Source organism: Mobula birostris, chromosome 4 (genome assembly GCF_030028105.1).
Source record: "Mobula birostris isolate sMobBir1 chromosome 4, sMobBir1.hap1, whole genome shotgun sequence".
Classification (NCBI taxonomy): domain Eukaryota; kingdom Metazoa; phylum Chordata; class Chondrichthyes; order Myliobatiformes; family Myliobatidae; genus Mobula; species Mobula birostris.
Genome location: NC_092373.1, coordinates 178,878,441 through 178,905,995, shown reverse-complemented (window position 1 = coordinate 178,905,995; position 27,555 = coordinate 178,878,441). Strand labels below are relative to the sequence as shown.

The window sequence follows — 27,555 nt, the reverse complement described above, 5'->3', positions numbered from 1 at the left end:
CACAATTGAATCTGTGGGATCCCGCTGTAGAACTCTGTAGGCGGGATCGTCCAGAATCTGTTGGACTTTCCTGTGCTATCCCTTTGAGGCCATCAGGACCGTTGTATTTCCTTTGTCTACTGGTCATATTGGCTAGGTTTTGCCGTAGTGCTGAGGGCCAGTCGCTCTCCTTTTGTAATGTTCAGTTTAGGCAAAATGGCTCTTTTGAGGGCCATACAGACCTCTATTCTTAACTCCTCCAGTATGAGCTTTCAGATTGCTTGCTCTACTCCACCAACGTAGTCCCGATAATGTACAGCCCTGCAGACCGGAGCTAAGTTTGGCCCCTTGGCGAGGACCAATCTAGATGATGTTTTGCCCAGTTTGTTTGATGACAGTCCTTTCTGGGACTCCATTTTGCTGGGATTGTTGTATTTCCTGACCTGCCTCACAGTGTTCCTTTGTGAAATTAGTTCACCTTGGGCAGCGATGGACCTGTCGATGTACTCCCAATCACTAGGAGATAAGAGGGCTGACAATTCCAGGTAAAAAGACAGTTGTCTGTTTGTGTTGATGTCCGGAGCGGATCTAATGTAATGGATACGCTCCCTAATCAACGCTTGGCTAGCTCATTGTAGAATACGTTTAGCTGCTGAAGAAACCACTGCGGTACGCAACTTCATGAACTTGGGGATGATGTCCTTGTCCTGGCATCTCAGAAGGAAGGCTGAAGAACAAAGAAGCCTCACCTTCTCTTTATGTAATGATTCAAAGCAACTAATATTGTGGTGAACTTCCTCCCTATAGAGGTAAGTGAAAAAGGATCTAGTGCTTTCCCAGCACACAAGACAAATATACTTTTCTCGAGCTTCCAGCCGGGTACAAGTATTGATTATAACCTACATTTTGATGACAAACCCCACCATCTTCATCAGGGAGGATACATGGGCTTGTCTAGTCCGGTGGCATTTATATCCCTGTAGTCCATCCCTCCTGATTAATTAGTCCTCATCCAATCAGATTTCCACCCTCCCACCTTGTTTACAATCCAATTAGAGTGAGACCTTCGTCTTTGTTAAAATTCTTCTCCCCTAGATTTATTTGAATGGCTTCCTTTACAGGCCGGTCTTTTTTTTAAATAAAGACTCTTTGCTCTTTTAATAGACATGTAGAGGTGCAGTTAAATCAGGGAATAATTCTAACAGAGAAATGCTGCTTCAAACCCACCCATATCTCAGCTTCAAAGAGACACGACAAGCAGTGAACAATTATTCCACTCCAGGAGGCAAGTTAGCATTTTGAATATATTAACAAAGCCACAAGCCTCTAAATTTATCCACCTTGCAGCTTTTTACTGTGGGCAAAATAATATTCTAGGGCAACAAACACACAATGCTAATGTAACTCAGCTGGACAGGCAGCATCTCTGGAATAAACGGTCGATGTTTTGGGGTGAGACCGTTCAACAGGTCTGGAAGGAAAGGGAGAAGATAGATTTCCTAGGCTCTGGAAAGCCTAGCTATTGAAGTAAGATGAACTCTGCTGAGGAAAAATGGTGCCTTTATAGCACTACTTGAAAGCCAAAAGTTTCCAAGGCTACTTGAGAGAGTAAATAAGGAGAAATTAGCTTTAATAGTAGCCAAATTAAAAATGTGAACAAATTTAAGGAAATTAATCAGGATGACATGGTCTGAATGAGATGGTGTTGGTATACATAAAGGTAAAAATATACAAGACTATGAAAAATGCTGGTACATGAAACACAAAAGGTTAATTAACAACCTTTCTACTAAATGGACCAAAAGTTAGTGCCTTTCTATGACGGTATGGCTTGTCTATGTTAGATGGCCAGTAATAAAAATGCTACTGAATAAATTATAATTACAGTGTAACATAGAAAATAAACAGCACAATACAGGCCCTTCAGCCCACAATGCTGTGCCGAACATATACTTACTTTACTTACTTACTTACTTTACGGTTACCCATAGCCTTCTATTTTTCTAAGCTCCATGTACCTATCCAAAGGCCTCTTAAAAGACCCTATTGTATCCGCCTCCACCACAGTTGCTGACAGCCCAATCCATACACTTACTATTCTTTGCGTAAAAAAACTACCCCTCTGTACCTACTTCCAAGCACCTTAAAACTGTGCCTTCTCGTGTTAGCCATTTCAGCCCTGGGAAAAAGCCTCTTGACTATCCACACGATCAATGCCTCTCATCATCTTATACATCTCTGTCAGGTCACCTCTCATCCTCCGTTGCTCCAAGGAGAAAAGGCCAAGTTCACTCAACCTATTCTTGTAAGGCATGCTCCCCAATCCAGGCAACATCCTTGTAAATCTCCTCTACACCCTTTCTATAGCTTCCACATCCTTCCTGTAGTCAGGTGACCAGAACTGAGCACAGTACTCCAAGTGGGGTCTGACCAGAGTCCTATACAGCTGTAACATTACCTCTCGGCTCTTGAACTCAATCCCTCAGTTGATGAAGGCCAATACACCGTATGCCTTCTTAACCACACAGTCAACCTGTGCAGCAGCTTTGAGTGTCCTATGGACATGGACCTCAAGATCCCTCTGATCTTCCACACTGCCAAGAGTCTTATCATTAATACTATATCCTGCCATCATATTTGACCTACCAAAATGAACCATTTCACACTTACCTGGGTTGAACCCCATCTGCCACTTCTCAGCCCAGTTTTGCATCCTATCAATGTCTCGCTGTAACCTCTGACAGCCCTCCACACTATCTACAACACCCCCAAGCTTTGTGTCATCAGCAAATTTACTAACCCATCACTTCACTTCCTCATCCAGGTTATTTATAAAAATCACAAAGAGAAGGGGTCCCAGAACAGATCCCTGAGGCACAACACTGGTCACCGACCTCCATGCAGAATATAACCCGTCTACAACCACTCTTTGCCCTCTGTGGGAAAACCAATTCTGGATCCACAAAGCAAAGTCCCCTTCGATTCCATACCTCCTTACTTTCTCAATAAGCCTTGCATGGGGTACTTTATCAAATGCCTTGCCGAAATCCATATACACTACATCTACTGTGCTACCTTCATCAATGTGTTTAGTCACATCTTCAAAAAGTTCAATCAGGCTAAAAAGGCACGACCTACCTTTGACAAAGCCATCCTGACTATTCCTAATCATATTAAGCTTCTCCAAATGTTCATAAATCCTGCCTCTCAGGATCTTCTCCATCAACTTACCAACCACTAAAGTAAGACTCGCTGGTCTACAATTTCTTGGACTATCTCCACTCCCTTTCATGAATAGGGGAACAATATCTGCAATCCTCCAATCTTCCGGAACCTCTCCTGTTCCCACTGATGATGCAAAGATCATTGCCAGAAGCTCAGTAATCCCCTCCCTTGCCTCCCACAGTAGCCTGGGGTAGATCTCATCCGGTCGCGGTGACTTATTCACTTGATGCTTTCCAAAAGCTCCAGCACATCCTCTTTCTTAATCTATACGCTCAAGCTTTTCAGTCCACTGTAAGTCATCCCTACAATCGCCAAGGTCCTTTTCCATAGTGAATACTGAAGCAAAGTATTTATTAAATACCTTCGGTTCCATACACACTTTTCCATTGTCACACTTGATTGGTCATAATCTCTCACATCTTATCCTCTTGCTCTTCACATACTTGTAGAATGCCTTGGGGTTTTCCTTAATCCTGCTCGTCAAGGCCTTCTCATGGCCCCTTCTGAACACAAAATAATCTGCAGATGCTGGGGTCAAAGCAATCCTTCCGGCCCGAAACATCAACCGATCTTTTCCACGGATGCTGCCCGACCTGCTGAGTTCCTCCAGCGCGTTGTGAGTGTTGCCATGGCCCCTTCTGGCTCTCCCAGTTTCATTCTTAAGCTCCTTCCTGCTAGCCTTACAATCTTCTAGATCTGTATCATTACCTGGTTTTTTGAACCTTTCGTAAGCTTTTCTTTTCTTCTTGACTAGATTTTAACAGCCTTTGTACTCTATGGTTCCTGTTCCCTGCCATCCTTTCCCTGTCTCATTGGAACATACCTATGCTGAACATTTGCCACATTTCTGCCATACATTTCCTTGAGAACATTTGTTCCCAATTTATGCTTCCAAGTTCCTGCTTGACATCTTCCCCTTACTCCAACTGAACACTTTCCTAACTTGTCTGTTCCTATCCTTCTCCAATGCTATGGTAAAGGAGATAGAATTGTGGTCACTATCTCCAAAATGCTCTCCCACTGAGAGACCCGACACCTGACCAGGTTCATTTCCCAATACCAGATCAAGTACAGCCTCTCCTCTTGTAGGCTTATCTACATATTGTGTCAGGAAACCTTCCTGAACACACCTAACAAACTCCACCCCATCTAAACCCCTTGCTCTAGGGAGATCCCATCAATATTGGGAAAAATAAAATCTCCCACCGTGACAACCCTGTTATTATTGCATCTTCCCGGAATCTGTCTCCCTATATGCTCCTCAATGTCCCTGTTACTATTGGGTGGTCTATAAAAAAAAAACACCCAGTAGAGTTATTGACCCCTTCCTGTTCCTAACTTCTACTCACAGAGACTCAATAGACAATCCCTCCATGACTTACCCTTTTCTGCAGCCATGACACTATCTCTGATCAGCAGTGCCAGGTCCCCACCTCTTTTGCCTCCCTCCCTGTCCTTTCTGAAACATCTAAAGCCTGGCACTCTAAGTAGCCGTTCCTGCCCCTGAGCCATCCAAGTCTCTGTAATGGCCACAATATCATAGCTCCAAGTACTGATCCATGCTCTAAGCTCATCCTCTTTGTTCATGATTCTTGGATGTTTTAAATTTTTTTGAGAGATTGAATTACCTGATCGATAATTTACCCTCCACTGTCGTCCCACTGGCATGGTCTGTTCAAATATCTCAAGAGTCATCTTTCGACATTTAGTTGAAAATATTGTCAGTGCCTTCACTGAGAATGTCTATAAAAGGAAACACTTAAGGTTACATTTGCAGTATAGCATCATCAAGTACATACCTACAATTTTCAAGGAGCCATAAAGCATGGAAACATTAGCCACGGATTGTATGCCAACCAAACACCCATTCACATTAATCTTACACCAATCCCATTTTATGTTTCCTGTATGTCCATAATTTTTCTCCTGATTCTACCCATCACCTGTATCTTGGGGAAAATTTAGTGGTCAGTTTACCTAATAACCCACAGTTTGGATGTGGAAGAAAAACCAAAGCACTAGCGAAAATCCATGCAGCCACAGGGAGATAATGGAAACCGTGCACATACAGTAAGGGAAGTCATTATTGAACCCAGGGTGCTGGAGCTGTGAAGCAGTAGTTATACTAGCTAAAGTGCACTCTGATGTGCTTTTTATTTGTATTTTTTCAGGTGCTGTGCATATTTTGTACTTTACAAAATCCATAACACTATAAAACTGTATGATGTCTGTGAACTCTTAAAGATAAAACTTTCTTAATCAAAATGTTAACAGTAGCATGTGACACATTTCTATCCTTGTGTTTTGGAAAAAAAATGGCTCACTGCTCATTTATCATTGTTGAGGTGAAAGTAGAAAAACTACTTGTGAAAAACTTAGTGGAAAGGCTCTTCTTGTTATGGTTGTGGTCCGGGGAAACCAGGTGGCCATGAATAACACACACGAGAAACGGAGGAGTGAGGAACAATGTGCCAATGTTTATTTTACTTGTAAGTCTTCTACCCAGAACATCCTCTCACATTATGTTCAGCACGTAACATACAAGGAAGCTCGACAGCAACCTACAAGGGCCACAATATACCTTAATACATAACACTTCTGCAGAGAACCCTTCTCCTCCTCTTTAAAAATTAATATTTTAGGGCATAATTTGCATTTCTGGCATAGTATTCATTTTCAATTTCAAAAACAATGATGTATTTTTGAGAGTGCAAACCATACATCTCAGCTACTAATTCTGGAGTTGGCACACTCACATTCTACCTTAAAAACAGAAAAGACTGGAAACATTCAGCATGTCTGATTGCAAATGTAGAAAAAGAAACAGTTACACTTCAGTTCCAGCACCCTTTCTCAGAATTGAGAAAGAGAGAAAACAAATTACTTTTAGAAACCAGAGAAGGGGAGGGGAATGGGTGGAAAACAGGGAACATCTCTGATACTGTGTGAGTGGATGACTCAATCTGGCAATTAAGTGACAGTTAGTTCAGAATAAGTTTATTTGAACAACCTGGAAGAGGAGGCCGAGTGTAGTATATCTAAGTTTGCTGATGATACTAAATTGAGTGGAAAAGCAAACTGCGCAGAAAATTCCGAGAGTCTGCAGAGAGGTATAGATAGGTTAAGTGAGTGAGCAAGTATATGGCAGATGGAGTACAATGTTGGTAAATGTGAGGTTATCCACTTTGGAAGGAAAAATGAAAGATCAGATTATTATTTAAATGGTAAAAAGTTGCAGCATGCTGCTGTGCACAGGGACTTGGGAGTGTTTGTGCATGAATCATAAAAGGTTGGTTCGCAGGTACAGCAGGCTCTCAAGGAAGCAAATGGAATGCTGGCCTTCATTACTAGAGCAGGGAGGTTATGCTGCAACTGCAAAGGGTACTGGTGAGGCTGCACCTGGAGTACTGGTCTCTTTACTTGAAGAAGGATATACAGTACTGGCTTTGAAGGAGGTGCAGGGGAGGTTCACCAGGTTGATTGCAGAGATAAGGGGGTTAGACTATGAGGAGGGATTGAGTCACCTGGGACTGTACTTGCTGGAATTCAGAAGAATGTGGGAAAATCTTATAGAAACAAATAAAATTATGAAAGAGATAGATAAGATAGAGGCAGGAAAAGTTGTTTCCACTGGTAGGTGAGACTAGAACTAGGAGAGATAGCATCAAGATTCAGGGGAGTAGATTTAGGACGGAGATGAGGAACTGCTTTTCTCAGAGAGTGGAGAATCTGTGGAATTCTCTGCCCAATGAAGCGGTAGAGGCTACCTCAGTAAACATAATTAAGACAAGGTTGGATAGATTTTTGCATAGTAGGGGAATTAAGGGTTATGGGGAAATGGCAAGTAGGTGGAGATGAGACCTTGGCCAGATCAGCCAAAATCTTATTGAATGGCAGAGCAGGCTCGATGGGCCAGTTGGCGTACTTCTACTCCTATTTTTTATGTTATTTATCTCTGTCATGTTTTGCAAAGTTAAAAGACCCCACCCACTCCAGACATTCGTTCTTCTTCCCCCTTCCATTGGGCAGTAGCTAGAATACCCTGAAAAAGCACATATCACCAAGCTCAAGGATAGCTTCTATCCCACTGTTAGCAGACTCTTGAATGGATCTCTTGTACAATAAGGTATACTCTTGGCCTCACAATCTACCCCAGTATGATCTTGCACTTTATTGTTTACTTTTTCAGTAGCGTTTATGCTTTATTCTGCATGTTATTATTTTAACTTTTTCTAATTCAATGCGCTGTGTAATAATTTGAACTGAACAAAGAGTCTGCACGATAAACTTTTCACTGTTATCTTGGTACTTGAGGCCAGATCGAAGTGGCAGGGATAAATATGAGAGCAAGGAACTAGCTGAAGTTTGGCCATTGCTGAAGTGGATGTGGGGCTGCATTGAAGTGCAAAGGCCCAGGCCAGATTGAAAAGGTTGGGGTGCCAGGGCTGGAGGCAAGGGACAGGGCAGTATTCAGCTTGCTGCTTCATGATACTTACTCGCCTCTGCGCTGAACTGACTCTGCAGCTGTGGCCTGCAACCAACGAACTCCTGGACTGGCTGTAGTGATGAGCTAGCTTTGTGGCTGTGGACTCACTTTCATGGACTCTGTGGTTCATGTTCTGAGTGTATTTTGTTTACTTTTTATCGTTTGCACAACTTGTTCTTTTTTCTACACACTGGGTGTTTGATGGTCTTTGTTGTGTAGTTTTTTTAAGAAAGGATTCTATTGGGTTTCTGTTTTGTAGCTGCCTGTAAGACAACAAATTTCAAGGTTGCACACAGTGTAGAAACTTTGATGATGTGCTTTGAACTTTAAACATATGACAACAATAAACCAATTCCAATACCAAATCCAAATAGTAAGATTGTAATACTTGCCCAGGCCTGACAATACAAAAGTAAAAGAAAAAAAAAATGAGCCCCAATCTACTTATTCTGCAATAGCTTAGACATTCAAGAGTTTTTCAAGTGTGACTGAATTCACCAATAGAGTAGTTGGCTTAGGACATGATAAAATTGTGCACATAAAATTTGAGCTTTATCTGAACTCATAATATCCAAATAGCTACAGAGCTTACTTATTTTGCCAGCAATGTTGGTATTGGTATTTGTTATTATTGTCAGTTGTACAATGATACAGTGAAAAGATTGTCTTGTATTTCCCTACTAGAAATGGTAATGTACTTTGAATTGGTATGGAACTAACTCAGATGAGGAAGCAAGCAAGCGGGCCCCCCTTAACTGGATGACAGGTTCTGACATCCAACTACTTTCCCCTATTGTTATTGATCACCTTTTTATAGCTAAGCCAACAACCATTAAGCATAGTGAATACCTATTCTCATCAGTATTACCAATGCTTCCTGCCCTTCTGGTATTTAACATACTTAAATAATATATTTAAGTACAAATTGGAACACTGGAAGAACTTAACAGCCTGAGCAACATCTGTGGAGGTACCAGATTTATGTCAATATTTTGGGTTGAGACCCTGCATCAGGAGCAATATGAGGGAGGAGTGGGCCAGTGGTTGGTAGGTGATAGGTAGAATCAAATGAGAGGAGACGATGGAAAGGAGGGACCAAATGGAGAAGAGCAAAAACAAGCAAGGGAAATAAATGGAAAGCAACAGAAGGAAATAAGGAAGGAAATCAATCATCTGTTAAATATTAATTTAATCGAGACAAAAAAAAACTTTTAGGGTTTGCATTCTAAGTGTACTATTAATATTAACTGCAATTTTCACTATTTGATATGGCAATGTACTTAATTTAATCAATAACAACTCATTTCATAATCAAAGAGCTGGATATATTCTTCACTATAAAAATGTACTGTGACTGTCAAATGTTTAAGTTGTTATAGTTTGTAAGTTCCAAATGAGATTTAAAAAAAACATTTTAGAGAGATATTATTCTAGAACCAGCTCATGGTAGCAACATAAAAAGCTTCATTTTCTCCCTTTTGCAAAACTGTACCACCTTGTAGTCATAAATACAAGAGATTCTGTAGATGTTGAAAATCTTGAGCAACACACACAAAATGCTGAAGGAATTCAGCAAGTCAGGCAGCATCTATGCAGAAGACTTATCAGTAGACTGGCACTCTCATTCCAGGTCTGATGAAAGGCCTTGGTCTGAAACATCAATTGTTAATTCCTCTCTATAGATGCTGTGTGACTTGCTGAGATCTTCCAACATTTTGTGTGTGTTGCCCAACTTGCAATCATTTTTTAAAAATCTGGTCTGTTATTCTCCACATGCAGTTAAATTTCCCCTATCAAATTTTTCCTTTGTATTCAACAGGCCCAATGGAAAAAAATCATCACAGCCTTCTTATGTTGTTGGCCTAGAGGCACAACTAATGAGATGCACATAATGAGATACAAAATTGTTCAGTCTTTCCCAACCAGAAGCCCTGAATGAACCATGAGATCCACCAGCTGCTGAGGGCCAGATCAGTGGCATTCAGGTCTGGTGACCAAGTAGGATACAAGAGGTCCAGGTATGATCTCCGGAAAGCCATCTGACCAACTGGCAAATCTGGACCAAACTTGAATCAATGAAGGACGCTCAGCAGCTAGGGCAGGATTTGAATGCTATTACCACTTACAAAGCAAAACTAAGCAACATAGGTGATAACAAGGCTTTGCTCTCAGATGAGTTCCATGCATTCTATGTTTGCTTTCACTGTCAAAACATGGATAAACCTTCATGAACTCCTACAGCACCCGACAACCCTGTGATTTCAGTCTCTGAGGCCAATGTGAAAGATTCCTTCAGGACGGTAAACCCATGAAAAACACCAGGCTGGATTCTAAAGAGCTGTGCTAATCAACTGGCTGTTTTCCAAAATCTTTAACCTCTTACTTCAGCAGTCAGCACCTGCTACAAGCAGGCTTCAGTTATACATGTGTCTAAGAAGAACATGGTTACCTGCCTCAATGACTATTGTCTAGCAGCACGTACATCCACTGTGATGAAGTGCTTTGAAAGGTTGGTGATGAAACACATCAACTCCTGCCCGAGAAATGACTTGGATCTGCTCCAATTTGTCTACCGTCATAACAGGTCCACAGCAGATGCCATTTATTTGGCTTTTCACTCAACCCTGGAACATCTGGATAGTGAAAATGTTTACATCAGGAGCTTCATCAATGACAGCTCAGCATTCAATACCATTATCCCCTCAAAACTAATCAACAACCTTCAAGACCTTGGCCTCAACACCTCCGTCCTCCATACACAACCGGATCCTCTATTGCACAGTCAGTTGGATTGGCAAAAAGACTTCCTCCACAATTTCCCTCAGCACAGTTGCACCACAAGGCTGTGTGCTCAGCTCCTTTCTCTACTTGAGAATAAGCAAAGCTCCAGTGCCACATTTAAGTTTGCTGATGACACCACTGCCACTGGCCAAATCAAAGGTGGTGATGAATCAGCATATAAGAGGGAGATTGAAAATCTGGCTGAGTGATGTCACTCAATGTCAGTAAGACCAAGGAACTGATTATTGACTTCAGGTGGAGGAGACTGTAAGTCAATGAGCCAGTCCTCATCAGCAGAACCTATGGACTCACTTTCAAGGACTCTTCATCTGATGTTCTTGAAATCAATTTGGATTATCAAAACTGGTTCTTGTTATTTATGGTTAGAAATAATGTAAATCAGTCTGACATAGACCACTTGCAAAAATCCTGATGCAATGTTTCAACTCAAAATGTTGAATTATTTTCCCTCCACATACTGCTGATTTCCTCCAGTAGGTTGTTTATTTTTCCTGCTATAGGTTACAGCATCTTCATTTTCTTGTGTCTAATACAGAGACGTGGACATTAACAATATATGCAGAGACCTATGTGATTTGCATGGGATATTTGGCGAGCAGAAAGATAAAATAAAATAAAAATATACAAACTTTTTTTAAAAGAGTCACAGAACACGACAGCATAGAAACAGGCCCTTTGGCCCATACAGTCCATACTGAACTATTAAGTTGCTTAGTCCCATCGACCTGCACCCGGACCATAGCCCCCCATACCCCTCACATCCATGTACCTATCCAAATTTCTCTTAAATGTTGAAATTGAACCTGCATCCATCACTTTTGCTGGCAGCTCATTCCACACTCTCACCACACTTTGAGTGCAGAATCTCCCCATCATGTCCCCTTAAATAATTCACCTTTCCCCCTTAACCCACAACCTCTAGTTCTACTTACCCTCCCCAACATTCCTCTGTAACTCATGTCCTCAAGTGCTGGTAAAATCCTTATAAATCTTCTCTGCACTCTTTCAACCTTATTAACATTTTTTTTTGTCGTTGTTGATCATAACTACACACAATACTCCAAATTAGGCCTCACTGACTTCTTACACAACTTCAGCATAACATCCCAATTCCTGTACTCAATACTTTGATTTATGAAGGTCAAAGTGCCAAAAGCTTTCTGTATGACCCTATTAACCTGTGACAACACTTTCAACAAATTATGGATCTGTATTCCCAGGATCCCTCTCATCTACCTCAGTGCTCTACCGCTCTCCGTGTAAACCTCACCCTGGTTTGTCCTCCCAAAGGGCAACACCTCACACTTGTCTGCATTAAATTCCATCAGAAATTTTTCCAAATAGTCCTGATCCCACTGCAAGCTTTGACAGACTTCCTCGCTGTCCACTAGACACCACCACCCCCACCCCCGATCTTGGTGTTGTTTGCAAATTTGCTGATCCAGTTTACCACATTATCATCCAGTTCACTGACATGAATGACAAATAACAACGGACCCAGCACTGATTCCTGCGGCACACCACCAGTCATAGGCCTCCGGTCAGAGGGCCAACCATTTACTACCACTCTCTGGCTTCTCCCACAAAGCCAACGTCTAATCCAGTTTACTACCTCCTCTTGAATGCCACATGACTGAACCTTCTTGAGCATGCTCCCATGTAGGACCTTGTCAAGGGTCATGTAGGCAGCATCCACTACCTTTCTTGGTAACTCCCTCGAAAAATTCTCTAAGTTTGGTTAGACATGGTCTATCATGCACACAGCTATGTTGACTATTCCTAATCAGTTCCCGATGATCCAAGTACGAATATATATGATACCTTTTCTTACATGCTTCTAAGTCATATAGATCACACATACATTACTAGTAAAAAAAGGGCAGAAATCTGTAATGTATGTTGTTATCTTCTAGGGATGCTTCAATAAAAGTTTCTTATTCATAAGCAAGGGGTAGCTCAGTAAATTAAACAGACTCTTCCAGACTTCATCTTGATTCTTTTCAATGGCTGTAGGCCTCATAGTCTACTGGGAGGAGCTATTAGAAGGTATTAGGAAGAGCAGGTAGTTAGGCCACTTAACTGATTAAGTTCCACACTTTTACTTTAGACTCCAAAGCCAATGGATACTATTACTGATTGTGGACTCCCTTTGTGGTTTTTAATCCTAACTTTTGGTCAGGAAGAACTGCAATCTTCAAATCAGTGAATAAGAATGAGGCAAGAGCAGTGAAAATAGACCAAGCAAGACTCTTTGTTCTTGCCACGTAGTTGCAGGAATGGAGGTGGCCACTTTGTGAGATTGTTCTTGCAGTCACCATCTTGTGAACTGTTTGGCGACCTGATTCATGGTCTGGGATAACTTAATCAGAACAGTTGAATGTGGACACAAGGAACTTCTGCTAATCATCTGCTAAACCTGAGATCATTCTTAGATTGGAAGCTATTTATTGTGTAAAGTAGGTTTGCAAAAGGAACAGCCTGCTATCTGGTCATCTGGGCCCAATGCCTGGCTGATATGATTAGGCTGGTTTGAACCAATCCAAGTAGGACAGAACAAGAGAAATCACCTAAGGCACAAGGTTGAAGGGAGAGCCATAATTATTGGGCCACTTCCAATAATAAGCTGACACAAATCAGACACAGACCTTGAACCAACAAAATTTGAAACATCATAGATTGATCTGATAAGGAAAAGAATAAGAATGAAGGATTTTAGGAGTACAGGCCGCAACAACTCTGTGGAGACCAACCATCGCAGAAGTGGATAATCCCATGTCAGAAACGTGGATACTACATCAGGATCAAGAAGAATGCCATGCCAGCATAGATTCCTTTTCTTGGATATTACTTTTCTCTTCTTTAACTGTTCACAGAGGAGAATTAATGAAGTTTGCTAACTAAACCAATAAAAATACCTGGCAGTAAAAACAGAGTCTCTCTGTGCCTAACTGATCATCCTTGTAACACTAGGCAGTGATAATGTGGGCCAGGTGATTTGCAAATGTGAAGTGAAGAACAAGAAGGCATGTAGCTACTATATTGAATTCACTTCTCTGCCAGGTATTCCACCGGTGATTTTACTCAATTCAGAATAGGAACAGTTATGTGTCTGGGAAAATACTTCTTTGCCATGTAATGAAAAATTCCAATTCTCAATGCAAAAATCTTCTGTCCCTATGTCCTAATTTAGCATCACAGAGCCCAGCATTTTAACTATGCTGTATGTAACGTTCCGTTATATTGGCTCGTGAATGTCTAGGGGAAATCCCGCCCAGCACCTGCTTCAACAGTCCCCTCAGGGTCAATCGTCGCCCGAATCAATCACAAACATCAATCATCAGCCAGCACACCCAGTAAATTTTAACACATACACTTTATAGATATTACTAATTCTAGGGCATTAATATACATTTGATACAGAGAGGAAAGTAATGGGAAAAAAAGGCGCCAACACTTATCAAAGTCCAAGTTCTTCGCGCGCTACCGTTGGAGCTCAAATTTGATGTCAGACGACCACCCGAATTCCGTCGACCCACGGCTCGGGACCACCCGAAGTGATCGACCGGAGCCTCTCCGCACGTCCGCCGTCCTCCTCGTCTCTCCTCTCGACTCCCCGCCAAAACTCAGTCCACAGTCATATCATACAGCATGGCATCCGAAAACAAAACGATACATAACCACCCATTGGCTAATAGAACCTGGTTATCTCATTTAAAGTAAAACAAACTGTTAGCGCAAACTCTCTGCAGCGTTAAAACACAACAAAGCCGCATTCCACAGATTAACATAACAAAATCGCCATTTTAAATTTTAAAAGAAAGACCCCGTACACTCTTCCCCTACCTCAAAAAGTCATGCCCTCATGACGTTAACAGAATTCACTAGTACTCCTTGTAAAACACAAAACCCAACCCAGGTGCATAACGCAGTGACATAACTTTGCAAGGCAGTAGAGATCACACCCTGCTCTCCCGGCGCTATATAAGTGAGTCTTTCCGGGGGATGCCTACTCCTCTGAGGCCTCTGGACTTCCTTTGCTGTCTCTCCCTGTTCAGACACCCCAGTTGACCCCTCGAGCTTATCTGACGGACCTTCCCCTTCACCGGGATCCCTCTGCCCCGGTGAGCCCTCTGGCTCGGGTTCTGCCTCCACCCTCTCCTCCCCCAATGCCTGCTGTAATACAGGCGGCTCTGCAACACCCTCCCTCGGTTCCCCTGACTCCAAGAGTCTCTTCTCCTGGCACCGGGGAATCAGCGAACGGAAGCAGGTACCACACGTCCGAATCATCATCTTCCGATGACGTATCCCTTCTCGAGGTGGGGACCGGCCCCGTTTTCTTCGCAGCGGGCTCTTCCTGCGCCCCGTGCCCTCGCAGAGTCCTCGTACTAGGAGTAAACTCCCATTCGGGCTCTGGGTCCATCTTCACCTCTCGACCCAGAGGCAACAGGTGGTTCCGATGGAGTACCTTGACAGGCCCCTGCCCGCCCTCAGGTCTCACCCGGTAAACCGGGAGATTCGGCATCTGACTCTCCACCACATATGGGGTGGCTGCCCAACGGTCCGCCAACTTGTGCTTACCCTGTAGTCCTAAATTCCGGATAAGGACTGGGTCTCCCGGCAATAGCTGGACGAACTTTACCTTCTGATCATACCTCCTTTTATTCCGCTGGTTCTGCTTGGTGGCTGCCGCCTCAGCCAACTCGTACGCCCTTTTCAACTCTCTCCTCATATCGGACACGTACTTCAGACATGGCTTCGCAGGTATTTCCCCCGCTTCAGTCCCAAAACACAGATCAATGGGCAACCTCGCTTCCCGTCCAAACATCAGATAGTAGGGTGAGTACCCCGTAGCATCATTGCAAGTACAATTGTAACAATGAACCAAATGGGTGATGTGCTGACTCCAATTACTCTTCCGTCCAATCTCCAAGGTGCCCAGCATGTCCAGCAGGGTCCGGTTAAACCTCTCGGGTTGAGGATCACCCTGCGAGTGATAGGGGGTGGTTCTGGACTTTTCAGCCCCAAGCATATCCAGCAATTCATGGATAAGCCTGCTCTCGAAGTCCCGTCCCTGATCACTGTGGATCCGCCGGGGAAGGCCATAATGAACAAAGTACTTCTCCCATAACACCTTCGCCACTGTAGTCGCTTTCTGATCCTTAGTAGGAAAAGCCTGCGCATATCTAGTGTAGTGATCCGTGAGGACCAAAACATTCGCGGTATTGCTGGTGTCCGGCTCAATAGACAGGAAATCCATACACACCAGGTCCATGGGTCCTGCACTCTGCAAGTGGGATAACGGAGCCGCCTGCGCAGGCAAGGTCTTCCTCCTGACGCAACGGCTACAGGTCTTACAGTATTCTTCCACCTCCCCCCTCATCCGGGGCCAGTAAAACCGGTCCTTGACTAATCCATAGGTCTTCTCTACCCCTAACTGCCCGGAATCATCATGTAGAGCCTGAAGCACAGCCTTTCGATACTTCTCAGGCATGACCAGCTGCCAGCGCCGGGGGTGGTCCGGAGGCGACGTGACTCGGTACAGGATGTGGTTCTTCAGCTTCAACCGGGGCCACTCCTTCAGTAGTAGAGGAACGGAGGCATGTTTCGCCTTCTCCACCTGCCCCATATCACCCTGGCTAACCGCGTACCAGATAGTGCCAATGCTTGGGTCATCACGCTGAGCCGCCTTTACTTCCTGGGGACTCAACTCTGGCAGCTGCCTGTTCCTCAGAGCAGTCACATTACAGTAAACAGTGGGCAGCGCGTCACCGTCAGCCCCCAGTTGATCTACTGCCCGATCCGTTCCCATCTGTGCTCCTACTTCCCCGTCGCTCCCAACTTGACACATGGCCTTTACTCCCTGGGCAGGGACACTCTTCCACTCCTCGGCCGTGCCCGACTTGTCGTGCGCCCGACGAGACAGGGCATCTGCATCGATGTTCCGACTCCCCGGGCGGTACTTCAGGCTGAACTCATAGGCAGACAAGGCTGCTAACCACCGGTGCCCAGTAGCGTCCAGCTTCGCCGAGGTCAGGATATAAGTGAGGGGGTTGTTATCAGTTCTCACCTCAAACTGGGCCCCGTATAGGTAGTCACTCAACTTGTCCACCACCGCCCATTTCAACGCCAAGAACTCCAGCTTGTGAGTGGGATAGTTTCTCTCAGATGGTGACAAGCTCCGACTGACAAACGCCACTGGCCTCAATCCGTTTCCCTGTTCCTGGTACAGAACAGCCCCCAGACCGTCGTGACTGGCATCAGTGTGTAGAACATACGGCTTCCGGGGATCAGCAAAAGCCAACACTGGGGCCTGTGTCAGCGCTCTTTTTAGAGATTGGAACGCCTCCTCACATTGAGCATCCCACCTCAATCCAAAAGGCTCCCCCGGGTTCAAGTATCCTCCTACCTCCAACCCTCGGTCTCCCTTCCTCCTCCTCCCCACAGGTGGATAGCCACACAGCAGCTGGTTCAATGGATGACTCATTTTCGCATATCCTTTCACGAATCGTCGGTAATATCCGCAAAACCCCAAAAACGAGCGTAAGGCACTCACCTTCTGAGGTCTCGGCCAGGTGGTGACTGCGGCTATCTTACCCGGATCGGTGGCCACTCCATTTCGCGAGATTATGTGCCCGACATAGCTGACCGACGTCTTACAGAACTGGCATTTATCCAGGGAAAGTTTTAACCCTTCCTCTTTCAGCCGACTCAGCACCTTCAGCAGCCGCTCCTCATGTTCCTCCAACGTAGATCCAAACACTATCAGGTCGTCCAGGTACACCAATACTTCCAGCAGGTTCATGTCCCCCACTGTCCGCTCCATGAGCCGCTGAAAGGTGGCTGGGGCCCCCGAGATACCTTGGGGCATTCGTTCGAACTGGAAAAACCCCAGGGGACAGATAAAGGCTGTCTTCTCCTTATCAGTCTCGCTCATCGGAATCTGGTAATACCCACTCCGCAAATCCAATACACTGAACCACTGTGCACCACTCAGACAGGCCAATGCATCTTCCACCCTCGGGACCGTATATTGGTCGGGAACAGTGCGGCGGTTCAGGGCCCTATAGTCCACGCACATGCGTACCTTCCCATTTTTCTTCCTTGCCACCACTATGGGGGACGCATATGGGCTTCGGGACTCCGCAATAATCCCTGCATCTTTCAACTGCCGCAAGTGCTGCCGCACATCCTCCACATCTGCTGGGGCCAACCGCCGCGACCTCTCCCTAAACGGGGTGTCATTTGTTACCCGAATGGTGTGCCGAGTGCTCTTGGAACATCCTACATCAAACTCGCCCTGAGAAAAGACATCCCCTAACTTAAGCACCTTCTCCACCAGCCTGCTCTTATACGCCGGCGGTACAGGGGAGTTTTCAAAATTAAAGGCCTCCTCGGTCAGCCGCCCCCCGTTTCCTAATAGTTCTCTTCCAGTGGGCTTCACGGGGGCGCTGGACATCACCGTCACCGGGAACAAGTGCGTGAGGGGCATCCCGCGCTTAAAGGTGATCTCCCTCTCCGTTATGTTCCGTATCATCACCCCCATCCGCCGTGCCTGTACAGCTGAAGGCCTCTGCAATTCAGGTCTCACCAGCGCCCCAGCCGGGAACCAGGACTCCCTTTCCAGGCTGTCGGGGACGTCTACTAGCAGGGCCTCTCCCGGCGGCAATCCGGGGAATCTGGGGGTTCCCATCACTAATGCCGCCTCCCCTGGCTGTATCACCTTAGGCCTCGCCTGAGTGCACCACACCGTCCCTCGTTTGCACTCCGGGTCCAGCCCCTGGGGGTCACTCACTCCTTCATACACTGCTTGGAACACGAGGTGTACCGAGAGGGTCTCCAAAAAGTTCTCCCCCCCCTTCTTCTTACAGGCTCCCAAGAGCCGTCGCACCAGAGGGGAGTTAGTCCCCACCAACAGGGCAGCACCACTGGTCTCCACCGGGTCCGGACAAACCAACACCAGTGTCTCAAAGGCTTCCGATACTCCCACATCTCCCTCTGAAAATTCCAATCTCACTGACAAGTATCCATCGTACGGGTAATCACCATCACTTATGCCCCAAATCTCCAATGCGTTAAACGGAGTTACTGCCAAATGCTTCAGATATTTGTTGTAGAATGACCGGTACAGTAAGGTAACCTGCGACCCGGTGTCAAGGATGGCTTTCGCAAAGATTCCCTCTATCCGTAGGGACACGCTGGAACGGGGCCCCACCAGTCCATCAGGAATTTGGGCTTGTTCGTTCCGGGGTTCCATAGAGGTTTTCTGGGAACGTGTTCCTCCCGAGACTCCAGTCCGTTCCCTCACTGAGCCTCTCTTAAGTTTCCCGACACCTCTCCCTTCTTGGTGGCCTGGGGGCCCTCCCCCCTCGGCGCATCTCGTCTCTCACAATCCTTCCGCAAGTGGCCAGCTTCCCCACAGTGGTAGCACGCTCCCGGCCACTCACATTCCCGGCGGAAATGCCCCTCTCTCCCACAGTTATAGCACCCACTACTCGCCGCCTCTCTCCTCCCGATCCGGGCCCCCGAGGACCCCTTGGATTTCCCTGGTCTCACCCCGGCTACCACCTCCTGAACCGCTGAAGACCGTCCCTGAGGGTCCGAGCCCCCTGGTCGGCCCAAAGCACACTCCTTGGCCCGTACCTCTCGGATCAGCCATCCGAATGATGGAGGGGAGCTCTGCTTAAATGACTGCCGTACACTCCAAGCCACCCTGTCATCCTCCCGGGAACCGCTACATATCTGGCTCATCCTTAACTCCGCCACATCGTCCTCCCTCACTATACCTCGTCGCAGCAACCCCGTAAGCTTTCCTTCCAGCCTGAAAGCATAGTCAGAGAGCTTTTCCCCTCTTCTCTGCCCCATCCGTTGAAACTCTGCTAAATGCCGCCAGGGATCCCCTGACAGTCCAAACACTTCCTCCAAAGCGTCTAAACACTCCGATAGGGAAGCCAAGGGGTGTGCCGCTCTCAGATCGCGGACCACCCGGGCCGCCCCGCCCCTTAAGCTTTCCACCAATCGCTGTCTCTTTTCCTCATCCGAAACTGGCCACACCTCTAACAATTGGGATGTATCTTCAACCCAGGTCTCATAGTCACCCTCCCCTTCCGGGGTGGGCTTGGTTCCCGAGAAAATTCTCAGCTTCGGGCGGTGCACCTCAACCCTTCTTGCCAGGGAGGTAATGGCAGCCGTTAACTCGGCAGTCTCCTCAAGCCCATGGGGGCGAGGCCTGGCCAAACCTTCCCACTCCACACCTCCACCTCTTACTACGGGCACCCGGCCGGGGGCCTCATCTAGCTCCTCCTCCTCCGGCACCTCCTCACTTGCGTCCTCCGGGAGAATGTGGAGACCCCACGGCCCCGCCTCCCCCTGGACATGGACTGTCGCTGGTAATTCTAAAGTCATGACGTCGGTACTCGCCCGCACCAACATCCAGCTAGCTTCCAGTTCTTTCCCACCCCTTCTAGCTACAAGTTCTACCTGCCCGATACCTTTAATCAAACTCAACCCTCGCACCAGTACCTCTGCCGGAATGCGATAATCGACCCCGCTTACCACACATGCATGATTCACCGGTACCTCCTCCATTTCACACCAGCTTACAATCTTATCTCGGTCCATCTTCACAACACTTACCACCAAGACAAGTACAACTTTCCCGAAAAAAAATCCAAATCCCTGATGGTAGCCCCCACTTGTAACGTTCCGTATATTGGCTCGTGTATGTCTAGGGGAAATCCCGCCCAGCACCTGCTTCAGCAGTCCCCTCAGGGTCAATCGTCGCCCGAATCAATCACAAACATCAATCATCAGCCAGCACACCCAGTAAATTTTAACACATACACTTTATAGATATTACTAATTCTAGGGCATTAATATACATTTGATACAGAGAGGAAAGTAATGGGAAAAAAAAAGGCGCCAACACTTATCAAAGTCCAAGTTCTTCGCGCGCTACCGTTGGAGCTCAAATTCGACGTCAGACGACCACCCGAATTCCGTCGACCCACGGCTCGGGACCACCCGAAGTGATCGACCGGAGCCTCTCCGCACGTCCGCCGTCCTCCTCGTCTCTCCTCCCGACTCCCCGCCAAAACTCAGTCCACAGTCATATCATACAGCATGGCATCCGAAAACAAAACGATACATAACCACCCATTGGCTAATAGAACCTGGTTATCTCATTTAAAGTAAAACAAACTGTTAGCGCAAACTCTCTGCAGCGTTAAAACACAACAAAGCCGCATTCCACAGATTAACATAACAAAATCGCCATTTTAAATGTAACAAAAGAAAGACCCGTACATGTAGATTTGTAGAAAATTAGTATTGCTGCATGTATTAACACCATGTTTTCTTGTGGTATTTTACTAAAGTAAAACCATTTGTTAGGTAAGACTGCTGAAATTAAAATGAATGTTGTCACTAACTAGGGCATTGGATTCAGATCAAACAATTATGCAAGCATCTCATTAAATCAAAAAATTTAGTTTACAAAAAGCTTAATCTTTGAAAAATTTAATCCAGATATCTTACACTGAAGATGGCAGCAGCAGAGCTAAGTTCTTTGACCAGTGTTTTTACTTCAGCTTGCAGCAAAGACTGACGGATTCCCTGGATACGATTTTCTTCAACACAAAAGGTTTCTGCCAGCTGCAACATCTTCGATGTCATCGCCTCAAGAATCTAGTTATGAACAAAATATTTTTACATAATCTGAAAAGATTCTGAGTTTCTTTAAGAACAAAGAATCTAAACACATATGATCTCATTAATGGTGTGAAATACAAACACCTTATGTATTAAAAAAAAAGTATAGTTAGCAACTGGCACAATATTCTTGTTAACTTAATTTCAGCACAACTTCTCTGGAATTCTGCCTTCTTTCACAGAGGTCCTGATGGAATATGCCATGTGCACAAATTGGATTTGTTCTCTAAAATGAAATCTGTAGAGGGAATCCATAATTGGACAGAACTAACCAACAGACCTCAGGACGCAACCTTGGTGAAATTAACCATTTTGCACAGAAGACATCTTGCTTAAGAGTATATTGCAGCACAAATTCCTGAGTTTAGACTGTATAGTTTGGCAATATTCAGGTCTGCAACCTGAATACATACGAGGAAGGTTATGATATTAGACTACCCTATTTTGCAATACATTTTTTTAACAAAGGTTTGTGCTAAGACCAGAAATATTAAATAGAATGACGGTGTCCCTAGTTTATCTCTTTGCATATATATTGTATCTGCACGTTTTAAGAAATAAAGCATTTAATTTTGTACAGAAGAAATAAGCAAAAGATTCTGAGCTTAAGGCTGGTGCCAAACCTAAATCCATAAATGAAATTATGTCCAAACAGACGATGCCAGAAGAACTCAGAAGGTAAGGTAGGTTCAACTGAGAAAGAAGCAGACTAACCTAACCAACTAGCAAGTCTAGCTGTAACAAAAAAAAACAATGACTTTTCCAAACGTCATACATATTCAAAAACTTCTTAACTGAAGTAAAAATTAATCAATTTATAATATGATTATTTGATAAATAAACAGAAATTTATTAACGTATTGGATTCATAATTAGAAATTCATAAGAATTTATGAGGGAAATCTCTGGTACTAGGTTAATAAAAATTTCTAGTATTAATCTCCATCTGGAGTACCATTTCGAATCTTATATGTTTTCATGGTTAATTTAGTTGGTTATGTGATGTTTAGTTACATTCTTAAGAGTCTACTCAAAATCTCTTGAAAGGTGGCACAATTAAGTCCAGCAGGATTGATTTTCTGTCAGACTGATGCATTAATAAGGCCATCAGGGACCATGGCACAATGTGAACAGCCAGATTAAACTATCGCTCAATTTACATTTATGAACTCAACTGAAGCTCCCTGCTTAAAAATCAATTACTATTGGCATGCATGGCATAAATTCTAAAACCTACTTTGATCTGCTTGTAACTGTGGTATCCTGCCTACTATTAAAAGCAGTCAATAATAATTAAGAATTCAGTGACCCTTTTACCCTGCACTTTATTTGAGTTAAAATTATTAACTGTAGATCCTGAGATGACCTTCAATCAAGTAAAAGGAGAAAAGCCATTTAAAAAGATCAAAGATTTCCAATGAGCTCCAAACCTAGTTAATTTACAAAGATTATACAAATCAAAAAAGTACAACAATAGATCCAAGTATGGTAATTAACTGCAATATTCAAATAAATTACATTCTCACTTAACATTTTAAGTGTGTATATTCATAATATAGTCAGGTGCTATTGTCAGATCCAATATTTATTGGCACGAATGGTGAAGAAATTCCTCAAATTTAAAATTCTCATAATTGCTTTCAAATTCATCTCTGGCCTAATCCTCCTAATCTTTGTAATTTGACTCACATTAAAGACATTCATGTGTTCAGGAAAAAATGTTGGAACTACCAAATGCTGGATAACAAGTGTACGGGGTCTTTCTTTCTGTGTTACATTTAAAATGGCTTCTCTTGTTATGTTATACTGAGGAATGCTAGAAAGTCTCTAACTAGACAGTTGCTTGGGTTATTAGAGATAGCCGGGTGCTATTAGCCAATGGATGGTCATGTATCGTTTTGTTTTCAGATACAATGCTGTATCATATGACTGGGGACCGGGGATTTTAGTGGGAAGTCGGAGGAGAGACGGGGAGGACGGTGGAGAGACGGGGAGTCGGAGGAGAGACGGGGAGGACGGTGGAGAGACGGGGAGTCGGAGGAGAGACAGGGGGGTCGGAGGAGAGACAGGGAGTCAGAGGAGAGACAGGGAGGACGGTGGAGAGACGGGGAGTCGGAGGAGAGACGGGGAGGACGGTGGAGAGACGGGGAGTCGGAGGAGAAACGGGGAGTCGGTGGAGAGACGGGGAGTCGGAGGGGAGACGGGGAGTCGGAGGAGAGACGGGGAGTCGGAGGAGAGACAGGGAGTCGGAGGAGAGACGAGGGGGTCGGGGAGAGACGGGGAGTCTGAAGAGAGATGGGGAGGACGGTGGACAGGGTTTTTGGCAGGGAGTCGGAGGAGAGACGGGGAGGACCGCGGACGTGCGGAGAGGCTCTGGTCGATCACTCCGGGTGGTCCCAAGCCGTAAGTCGACAGGATTTGGGTGGTCGTCAGGAATCGATTGAGCTCCAACGGTAGCGCATGAAGAACTTGAACTTTGATAAGTGTTTGTGCTTATTTTTTCATTACTTTCCTCTCTGTATCAAATTTATATTAATGTCATAGAATTAGTAATATCTATAAAGTGTATTTGTTAAAATTTACTGGGTGTGCTGGCTGATGATTGATGTCAGAGGGGATGATAAAGACCCGATACGGATGAGAAGTGGATCAGAGGGGGAACCATCATTTTTAAATAATCTCTGGCTCAATTCTGTTAAAATAAGAGTGAAGGATGGTTAAAATGGTGCTGTAAAACTGTAAAAAGAAATAAACTGAGTAATCACACAATAATTAGCCTAATCACTGCTAAATAAATTATAATAATTTCTGAAAGACAACAAATCGGGCAAACAATAAAAGTAAGCAAATAGTATTCATAACAAAAGTGAGTCCAAAGACACTGAAATAGTAATACACTCAAAATGCTGGAGGAACTCAGCAGGCCAGGCAACGTCTATGGAAAAGAATAAACAGTCACCATTTTGGACTGAGACTCTTCAATCAGGTCAGATTTGGCATAGACACAGAGCCTGGAGCAGCTTGAGCAGGCCCGTCTCACTCTCAGTACAGCACAGAGCTGAGTAAATGTCGCAGAGCCCTCAGACACGGAGCCTCAATCTCATTTCAGTACAGAGCCAAGGTAACATCATGGAGCCAAGAGCAGGCCACAGTGTCTGCCTCAGTTTAGTGCAGAGCCAAATAAATGTCGCAATGAGCAGAACCGGCCTAACCCTCGTCTCTTGCCCTGATACCCTGCCTTTTCAATCCATCTGGTGCAGCCTTTAAATCATCCAAACATCCGGTCGTTCCTCACACTAGGACGCAGGCCCTGTTGCAGTGATACACTCAGGGTTGGTACCCTGCCACCATGGTTTGCCCTGTATCCGACCTTTCCAAATTGGCCTGGTGCTTAGATCCATTGAACCCTACTCTCAGTTTAGGTGGATGGGACTTGAATCCGCCTCTTCTTCGTTCTGACTTTGTTCTGCTCCGCTTTCCCCGACTTTGCCTCAAAAATGCCTCAACTTTGTCTCAAACATGTTTTAACCTCGCCTTGACTTAGCCTCATACCATATGCTTTGACCCTTACCTCAGTTTCATCCTTCCTTGCCTCTCAAATGTTTGCAGTGATTGTTTAAATTTTGATGTTGTTTAAGCTTTAAATGATTGATAAATTTTACAAGAAGAAGTGTTATTAATAAAGTATTTAGCTGTATTCTTTGATTTGTTTTCCGCCAGTAAGTAGTCACTGCGCTTCACCAGCGCCATCTTAAACCGGTGATGTTAGATGATAATAATTCATAATTTAATGCTTCACAAGTTGATTATGTGGTTGACAATGAGAAGTGATGTTGCAGATAGATATGAAATATGTCTGATCTGGGCAGAAAAGATAGGCAGCAGCCAATTATCTGCCATATGTGTCTGAAGATAAGAGCTAGGAGAAAGGACAAGCAATATGGTTCCTCGTCTATTTTGTCTTTAATAAGATTACGGTTGATCTGCTAATTGGTCTCAACTCCATCTCAAAGTTCAAAGTAAATTTATTATCAAAGTACACATTTGTCTCCATATATAACTCTGAGATTAATTTTCATGCGGGTATATACAAAGAAACACTATTGAATCAATAAAAAAAACATACAAGATAGACCAATAACCCATGTGCAAAAAAAAACTGTTCAAATGGAAAAAGAATGAATGAATAAATAAACAAATAAACAAGCAATAAATATGGGAACCTAAGATGAAGAGTCCTTGCAAGTGAGTCCATAGGTTATGGGAACAGTTCAGTGATGGGGTGAGTGAAGTTATCCCCTCTGTTTCAGGAGCCTGATTGTTGAGGGGTAATAAATGTTCCTGAACCTAGTGGTGTTGGCCTGGAGGCTCCTGTACCTTCTTCCTGATGGCAGCAGCAAGAAGAGAGCATGACTTGAATTGGTGGGGTGGGGGGGGGTCCATGATGATGGATGCCACTTTCCTGCGACACCACTCCTCGTAGATGTGCTCAATGGTGTGAAGTGCTGGGCTGCCTCCACTACTTTTGTAGAGTTTTCCATTCAAGGACATTGGTGCTTACATCCCAGGCCATGATGCAACCAGTCAGTATATCCTCCACTGCACCTCAATAGAATTTTGTCAAAGCTTTAAGTGACATGCTGAATCTTTGCAAACTTCTAAGAAAGAAGAGATGCTGCTGTGGTTTCTTTGTAATGGAATTTGTGTGCTGGACCCAGGACAGACCCTCTGAAATGATTACACTAAGGAATTTAACGTTGCTGACCCTCTCCACCTCTGATCCCCCCATGAGGACTGGGTCATGGACCTCCAGTTTCCTCCTCCTGTAGTCAAAAATCAGCTCCTTGGTCTTGCTGACATTGAGTGAGGGGTTATTGTCGTGGCATTACTTAGCCAGATTTTCCATCTTCCTCCTCTATGCTGATTTGCGTCACCACCTTTGATATGGCCACTGACAGTCGTGTTGCCAGCTAACTCAAATATGGCATTGGCGCTATACTTAGCCTCGGAGTCATACCTACCTGATATCAGTTTCTCGAACAATTCAAACATCTCTATCCACCTCGATTTTCAATATATTAAATGACTCAGTAAATCCTCCCAGATGGCCCACCATTCAGATGGCAACAGCGGTGCAGCTCCAGCAACCTGGGTTTAATCCTGACCTCAGGTGGTGTTTGTAATGAGTTTTTACACTCTGCTTGCAACCATGTAGGTTTCGTTCATCTGTTCTGGTTTCTTTCCGCGTCCCAAAGACGAGCTATACAACAGGATTATTGGCTACTGTCTATTGACCCTAGTTTAGGTTCGAGAGTCAGGAAAGTATTGTAGTCATGTGAAAGGGATTATGTTGCAGGGAAATTAGACGGGATTGGTCTGACAGTCAGTAAAAGACTCAATGGGCTAAGTGGGAATGGACTCCTACATCATAATATGAGAATTGAAACCATGACTGATTCCATGTTCTCCAACATCTGCCTTGTCCAGCCTCATCATAAGTTTTATTCTAAATCATCTTAAATTTATTTAAATTCCAGAATGTACATGCCTAATCTACTCATTCTTTCTTCATCAAGCAACTCTTCACCTCGGCACCAATCCAGTGAATCTTCTTTCAGTGACTTCAAGACAAATATTTTTACTTTTATAGAGTACATTAGAGTGATCTCATCAAAGTTACCACTACCTTTGAATGAATGGATAACTTTACTGCCATTCATATTTATTTGCATGTTACCTTTGGGTTACTTTTACGAGGACCCCCAGGTCTCACTTAACACCAACATTCAACAATCCTACACCATCCAAATAATCTAATATTTTTCCTATTCCTTCCAGGGTGCATAACCTCGCATTCAGCGCTGTAGACATTTAATTATTAACCAGTTAAGTTGTTTATAGACCTAAGAAATCACATTGAAGAAATATTGGAGGAGATTTAGAAATAATGTTTCTGAGTAGAATTTCAGCCTACATAAACTTGCAAAATGAAAGTCTAACCAGAACAGTGAGTAATAACGTGAACATTCTGGTTTTATTTCCTAACCTAAATCTTCAAAAATCGCTTGTAAATATAGGTGCCTCATCACTTCTTATTTCCAGTAATTGTCAATGTCTGCCAATAGATATCTTCCTAGCTTGACATCTTCTTTCTTGGAAACATTTTATTAAATATAAATTTCAGAGAATTATGCAGGGTATTAAAATGGTAGCAAAATGCAGCCCCATCAGCAGCATTGCTATAACAATCAAGAAGCAGTGTAACATGCTTAAAATATTTGGGTTTTCCATGAGCATGCAAGAAACCATGTGTAAAATAATCAATTAACTGGTATATTTTTAAAATAATGAATTAT

General features: G+C 44.2%; 1 protein-coding gene across 6 annotated transcripts in view; it reads right to left on the bottom strand.

Moving 5' to 3' along the window:
* ccdc142 (coiled-coil domain containing 142) overlaps positions 1–27,555 on the bottom strand; it is a 124,939-nt gene that overhangs the window by 19,842 nt on the left and 77,542 nt on the right. For all 6 annotated transcript variants that reach the window (XR_011885815.1, XM_072256619.1, XM_072256620.1 and 3 more), the window contains 2 exons: positions 21,026–21,175; positions 4,833–4,947 (listed from right to left, as the gene is read on the bottom strand). Coding sequence is in view for 5 of the 6 variants with exons in the window: in XM_072256619.1 (XP_072112720.1) it covers positions 4,833–4,947; positions 21,026–21,175 (265 nt within the window). In the remaining variant the exon portion in view is untranslated. The remainder of the gene's footprint in view (positions 1–4,832; positions 4,948–21,025; positions 21,176–27,555) is intronic.